Raw genomic sequence first — 7,259 nt, 5'->3', positions numbered from 1 at the left:
ATGAAATACAATTCTTGTAGGCTTTCTCCAACTTCTTACCCTTACTACTTCTTCCAGATGGTAAAACCTGGCAACATTCGCCGGCACAGACCCAAACATCACAGAGACTAAACATGGAAGAGTACCACTCCTGTCTGTGATTGTTATAAACATTTTTTACACAGATAAGAGGTTTTGTTCCTAATAATCCACTTTCCAGTTTCCATTACATTATCAAACCTTCAATTCCCACTATTCTCCAGGCACAACAACAGTTGGATCAAACCTCGCATAAATGTATTTCTGGGGCACACTACCATGTGTTGATTCTGGGACATTTCGATGCATAAGGGATCTCCAAAATATCTAAATGGGATCTCCAAAATTCTTGTAGATCAAATTCAACAATTTAGATTTGTAATTCTCGAACCCAAACAATAAAATTTGTAGAGGCATAACGTCCACTCTGTACCTATATCGTACAGAGAGGACATTATAAATAACTTGTGTGCCCAACATCATAAATAACTTCAAAAAAAAAAAAAATCTAAGATCACATTGCATCAAATGTATAAAATTTGAAGCAAACCTTCTCTTTCAGTAACTACTCACATAAATAAAATACATGGATTCCTTGTTCCACTTAATCTGTTTGGTGTCATATCACCACCCAACAAATTAAACCTGAACTAGATCCATACTTTTATCTTGTTCTCCTCTCCTATAGGTTAAAGGAAACAAACATGTCCAAACACATCAATAAAATATGGAGAACAACGAGTAAAAGAAGTAACATAACACAGCTAATATACCACTAACAATATAAAGATAAATCAACAAGTCTCAAATCATCTTTCCATAATATGATAGACACCGAAACTTTGCATAGACAGATGTTTGTATTGAGAATTTTACATCAAGATTTATTTATAATGTTCTCGATATACCACCACGAGAAAAAGAGAATGGAGTGACAAGCTAACAATCCATGGCCCCATGACCAAATCCAAATCCAGCCGCTGAGGTCCTCTTTCCATTTTCAATCATACATACCAGCATGCAATTTTGAAGTCCAAAGCTAAATATCCACAATCAAGCTCAGATTCAGCTTCCCTTCAAATTTTTTTTCTTCCTTTTTTTCTCTTTTCAGAGCATTCAACTCTCTCATAAATTCTCACAAGTCTGTTTTTCTTTTCTTTTTTCATTTTTTTAATGAAAAATAGAAAGCCTTGATTAAGTGGGATAGAGAGGCAGGCTCATTTACAAACGTAGCTTTTGAAGCCAAATGCAATTTCTTACCACCACAATGACATGCTAGCACTACTACGCTAGTGCGAAATCCTTCAATGAGAGACAAGTCAACATGTCAAATGACTTGTAGAGGGTATGTAGTCTAGTCTCAATAGGGCATTCCCTTCCCCATTCTCTTGATGCTAGTGTGGCTGCTTCCAACAAGCTGAACAAAGATATTCAAGACAAAAAGTCTCCACATACTTGTTGTTCTTGATGCAACTCCCACAGTGTACGCACCTAGCAATGCAAATATCACAAGCCCTACACTGCTCAGGCCCTTTTTCTTGGCAGCTTTGTGCGGGGCAATCATAAACAATCTTTAACTTCTGACACATGGGACAGATTTCAATATCTATAGCCGGCCCATCATCACAAGACAAAAAGGAATGTCCACTGTGATAATACCGTGGCCTGCGGACTTCAGAATGCTGGAGTTGGTCTGCACCTAATAATTTCTTCAGCTCTTCATAGTGTTTGTTTGTTATTTTAAAAAGCCTGCCAAGTTCTAGGTGCTTTAAACCCAATACACCTGACAACTTCAAAGCCTTCAGGTTGTTGATGAGGGCCTCAACAGTAAGCCTCAAACATCCAGGAATGCTAAGCTGCATTAGCAAAAAGCAAAGGTAAAATCAACTCAATCATTAAAAAAAGAAGATCAATTAACCAGAGATATCATAAAAATAAAGATAAAGACAGCTCAAGAACTATTACAAAATGGATCTAACATTATTTATCCATATGCAAAATTTCCCTGAAAACTCCCAAGCCGCCTCCTTACTGTTTTTGTTTGGTAGCACGTCTGTTTGTATGTATAAATATATGTACAAGAACGTGTATGTAAATATATGATTCAAGAGAAGCATCTGAAGGTGTAAAATATATATCAGAGAATAGGATCTACTTAATCACTAGGGAGTGGATCTTGCTGAACAAGCTCACTTATCTCGCCCTCAAAGAAAATAACTTGTCCATTTCCAAAGAAAAGAAGGAAATAACTCATCTCTTCCTTAAAGAAAAAGAAGATTTTTTTTTGCCAAAACAGGTCTAACAGATCCCACATTTTAGCCAATGAAGAAGGAAGAAAGCAAGAAAAGAAAAGCCTAAAGCAAAGAAATGAGAGAAAAGAGGGAAGAGGAATGGGGTTAGGGCTTCGCCATTCATGTACCTTCCTCTTTATGTCCAAGCTGTGGCTTTGTTTTCTTCTTCTCCTCTATCCCTAATGCAATCTGGGACCCCACACCCCAGCCCAATCCCCACCTTCTTTTCTTCTCCATCTGAGACAAAGAAGGGCAGGGTTCAGGGGCTGTTTGACAGCTGCTGGCCAGAAAAGCATCTAAACCCTTGCGGACATACATCAACCCACTCCCATAGTGAGTGAGATTTCAAATCGGATAGGATCTAATTCTCATGAAGAAGGATATTTGACGAAATTCATCCCCCCCCACCCCACCCTCCGGGAAAAAAAACCAGTTTTAACTTGTTCAAGGATGGCATTGAGCAAATATATTATTGTTACTTTTTTCATCTTTGACGACCCATTTATGAGAATATGTTGTATATATGGGTGTATAGATGTATACATGCCCATACATGCATGCATGATGTATGTATGTATGGATGGATGGATGTACATATCTATGTCACATTATTTGAATTTTTTAGGTTAACTTGTAGGTTTTTCTATAGCTCCATTGGAGGATGGCTTTTGCCGATGTGTGGATTACAGTGACTTCTTGTCAATCTACTAGGTAGAGATTTCTCATAAAGTTCAAAGATATCCACAATAGCACCTAATCTTAAAATTTGGATTTCACAAGATTTGGAAATGGATGGGGGTTCGATTGTTTACTTTTCGATCATTTTTAAAAGGGGAATCTAACAATTGGTCCTTTCTCCTTTTTTTGAGAAGACAGGAAAAGCCCATTGAAATTTCATTAAGATCATGAATTTTGATCAAAATTCATGGGCTATATCTGCTATGGTATTTGGTCCTTTCTCGTTTCTCCTTTTGTGAAGAAATAGCACCCAAGTACTATTGCAGCTATATTGAAAACAAATTTCTTATCACCAACGATACATTTCCACATAATCACACCATAATAAGTGCCAAAGAATTACTATACAGAAGACTCGACTCATGAGTAAATTAATAAGAACAAGAAAATGAAACAGCATAAAAGATACACGCGAGGCCCCATATGCAAATTTCGAAAATGCACTTCAAGGAAACAGCAATCAATAATAATAGGAATCAATAGTAAAGGAAATACAAGCACAAAAGTTTTAAAGCAAGAACTTGTTCACAAATTAATAATGATCAAATCCATAATGAATGGCATTCAGCAACGTACCTTACTGAGCCTTGGGTTGCTTTCAAGAACGCATCTCAGTCCGTCATCTGTGATCCTCGAGCACGCCACCAGGCTCAAGCACTGCAAATTTCCCTGAGCTCTCTGCGTCAATTGCAGTAGAGTGACATCGGTGATCGTCTCGCTCAACTGTGAATCAATGTGGATGCATCTCCATAGTAGTGGATCATTTTGCACAGCAAAACGAAGAGACCTGCAGACCATCTCAACAGAGAGGAGGTCCTGAACCGCCAAGTAACCAAGAGCAAAAAGAAAACCCTCATGAGGAGACCTCTCCTCTCCATCAAAGTCAGATACTTCAACCGTGCCAGAGTTGAAAGCTTCTTCAACATCCAAGTTGGACATCAATTCCTCCCCAGGGGATTCATTCTCGTAAAACTCCGAGAAGCTCACCTCTTCCCAACCATCAAATTCATCATCAGAATTCAACTGGGATCCTGAAGAATCCACCAAAGAACTATTCCAAACATAATCCCAGCCCACAAACAATTCTTGATCACCCAGCTCGCAATCTTCAAACATTCCAGCGATCACAGCAGAGAAGGTATCGTTGTCCATCCCAAAAGGATCAGCCGGCAACAGGTCGATCGGATCATAAGAATCATCATCATCATCAGACCATCCATTATTCCTTCCATACCCATAAATATTATTGATCCCGCAGTCCGGCCAATGATTATCCTCGGAATAGGTTGGGATCGTGAAGGAGGAGCTGGGTGCAGAATTTAGAGCCATTCCCCGCTGCAAGCAACCCCAAATTCACCCAAAAACCAAAGAAAAAGACCAAACCCTAGGTTTATCAAATCTATGCGATTATCGCCAATCTCCACTCTTCCAATATTTTTTTTCTTTTTTTTTTGGCTTTCTAATATAAAACTGACTTCTTTTTTTTTAAATGGCAACAATCAAAATTGAAAACCCTAAATCTCCGAAGAAAACTCTCAATTTTCGATGGCAGACAAAAAAATAGCAACCAAAAATCTCACCGAGCCTCTTGTTCCGGAATCTCGAATCCGAAGAGATATAGAGACAAAAGAATAATCAACAAAACCAACAATAGTAGCAGAACTGCTCCAACAAACCCTACATGATCTAAAAGAATCTGAAATCCAACAACAAATAAAAGAAATGAGGGAAATCACTAAACTAATACCGACCAAAACCTAGGGTTTCCAACTACTCGGATCCAATCCAATCGATAATCCTTAACTAAGGAGGAGAAATCTGACCTGCAGATCGACCGTTCGGGCTCGCGAGCGAGGGGAATCGGGGAATGCTCGAGGGTCGGGATCGCTTCGAAGAGGCCTCTAACCCTCTTTCCAGAGAGAGAGAGAGAGAAAGAAAAGCCCGAAGCTTGAGAGAAAGGGGGGCGGGCCGGCAATCTTTCGTGCTATAATCGGCAAAACCTAACACGAGCGAGACAGGATTCCGCACGAGTGGGGAATAAGTTTATTTGGACCGTTGGATCGGCATCCCATTTCCGTGGGCCATTTTAATTGGAGTCTTCGAAGAAGCCTGGTTTGAGTTCGGATGGGTTTGGAAGGAATGACGTTTGGGTGCCGTTGGATTTCAGGGGAAGGTGGGGAAGGTGAGGCAGGTGGAACACGCTCTTCAAGTCACACCTCCAAGTCTTTTTTGTTTGCAGGCTTTCCCTTTTCCTTTGATGATGGATGTGCTAAAAATTAAGCTTGTGATGAATTTCTTGGTTAGGGTACATACACCGGTATGCCACTAGCATTGGATTAGCCAGAAATAAGATCACGAAAAAATGATTAAGAAAGTAGCCGGCGCCCATTCGAAACAAAGTGTACAGGATAGGATAAGATGTAGCCAGCGCCACGAGCAAAGTACTCTACCGCTACTCTTAAGAATAAAGCAGAGTCTTACTTATAAACTACAAGCAAGGAAAAGTAGAGGTAACAAAAAAGTGATTAAAGTTAAACTGAATTCATCGATGTGTCGAAAGGTCCGGTATTTGAACCACATCAATTTATTTGTATTATCTGATAAATAGTATAGTCATTGCCCACTATGATGATGGCAGCTCATATTTGGCCTCTACTACTTACGTCTATCTTCATGGTTGGTTTCGATATCGTCTGCCAGAGCAATAACCATACTTGATCGGTCTCAATTTTGTTGTTGTGTATTTATTCGACATGTCTTGCAATAGTTCATATTGGCCACTTATGTCTAATCGGTCTATTGTACGGTACCTTCTAAATCGACTCGCTTTGCTTTTGGAATATTCATTTAAAACCTTATTACATTTGTCCTGCTCTAATAATACAATATGTGGATGAATGAGTATGTGGTATAAACAACTTTCATCCAATTAGGATACATAGTGAGACTTACAGTACCATCATTTTGTCAACCTTGCTGCTCATTAAGGAAAGATATAAGTGCTAATAATTTTAGCCTATAAAAAAATGAATTTAGCACAGCTTACTATGGTAACCTGAAATAATTTGCAATAGTTTTTAGTGCATCAATCAAATTATGATAAGCTCTTCAAATAATAAGATATTTCTGGGATTTTTGAATGTTATGTGGTAGCCTTGACTATTTTAGAAGATCTAATTGAGAGGCAATAATCAACTGGTTAGGCAGGATTGCCAGTAATTGGCTGATTAGCTGCTATCTATATTTGCAGTATCCAATTAGTTATAATTTGCTTAAATTAGAAGTTAAGACAATAACGGTCTAGCTGAATTGTAGTTTCCTTTATTAGAGTATTGTAAGATATTATATAATCTCCTTGCATGATGAATAAATATCACATAAGTATTTTCCCTTGTATTATTGCAATCTAAGGAGCCCTAGCTCCCTCGAAGTAGCTACTGTCTTCTTCTTCTGCGTTCTATTCGATCCACTATAGGTCCTCAACCCTTATCTATCCTTGTCAAAATGGATAAATACTAGCATACAAAATCATTTTCTACTCCTATTTTAAGATTTGCTATTGAACATCTGACCTTTGACCAAGTTGCCTTTCAGCTATTATTGATCAGCTGATCATTGCAAGTAACCTACATGTTAATAAAATTGGTCTCAGATTTTGCTAGCTCGAACCTTACAACCTCTGTTTAAGCTTAAATTGGCCAATCCACCAACGTTTCATGGTACCTATCCAGTTAATTTGGCCAAGAAAAATATTGTTTGTGATGTCAGATGACATTCTCAAACATTACAAGAGAATATTTTTCTAATGCGTGCATGCAGCCACAACAATAATAACTGTTGTCATTGCTTTTGTTCTCAATATTATCGAATAGTGTTCATGTTTGCTTCGTTGCAAGTGATCGGGAAATCATGAAGTGCTGAAATAACTTCCAACCACCCATGGTGAATCACTCTTTAGAAACATGGTTCATAAATGCCAAAAATCCTTCAAAATGAAATCTCTTTAAAGATTGTCTATGAAAGGCCAAACAACTCCTTAGACTTATCAAAGCAATAGTGACTTCTAAATAAAATTATATCATTGATATTATTGCATACCAAAGGGTATCATAGCAATATTCTATGCATGGGCCAATAGCTAGTTTTAATTAGTTCATGCGTTGCAGACATCAACTCGTATGGCCCATTAGATTGCAGCCACCATCTAAGAAG

General features: G+C 38.3%; 1 protein-coding gene across 3 annotated transcripts; it reads right to left on the bottom strand.

The window, feature by feature from the left end:
* Nucleotides 1-808: 808 nt before the first annotated feature.
* LOC103697618 (F-box protein SKIP14-like) lies at nt 809-5,058 on the bottom strand. Of its 3 annotated transcripts, none has more exons than XM_008779524.6 (3): nt 4,871-5,009; nt 3,624-4,743; nt 809-1,874 (listed from the first exon to the last, which is right to left on the bottom strand). In XM_008779524.6, the coding sequence occupies exons 2-3, from the start codon at nt 4,374-4,376 to the stop codon at nt 1,413-1,415; spliced, it is 1,215 nt and encodes a 404-aa protein (XP_008777746.3). In that variant the 5' UTR covers nt 4,377-4,743; nt 4,871-5,009; the 3' UTR covers nt 809-1,412. The 3 variants fall into 3 exon arrangements, with proteins under 3 accessions (XP_008777746.3, XP_026657107.3, XP_008777745.3); XM_026801306.4 differs by having other exon boundaries at nt 3,624-4,382; XM_008779523.6 differs by having other exon boundaries at nt 3,624-5,058.
* Nucleotides 5,059-7,259: the final 2,201 nt, after the last annotated feature.

This window comes from Phoenix dactylifera, chromosome 18, assembly GCF_051530095.1.
Source record: "Phoenix dactylifera cultivar Ajwa chromosome 18, Ajwa_hap1_PhDact_Kaust_v1.1, whole genome shotgun sequence".
Classification (NCBI taxonomy): domain Eukaryota; kingdom Viridiplantae; phylum Streptophyta; class Magnoliopsida; order Arecales; family Arecaceae; genus Phoenix; species Phoenix dactylifera.
Note: the sequence above shows the minus strand (reverse complement) of the source record. Positions and strands in the feature narration are given on the sequence as shown.

Coding starts and splice junctions, on each gene's coding strand:
- LOC103697618 (XM_008779523.6), bottom strand. CDS start 4,376: ATGGCTCTAAATTCTGCACCCAGCTCCTCCTTCACGATCCCAACCTAT. Junction 1,875..3,623: donor GCAACCCAAGGCTCAGTAAG/GTACGTTGCTGA, acceptor TTGCTAATGCAG/CTTAGCATTCCTGGATGTTT.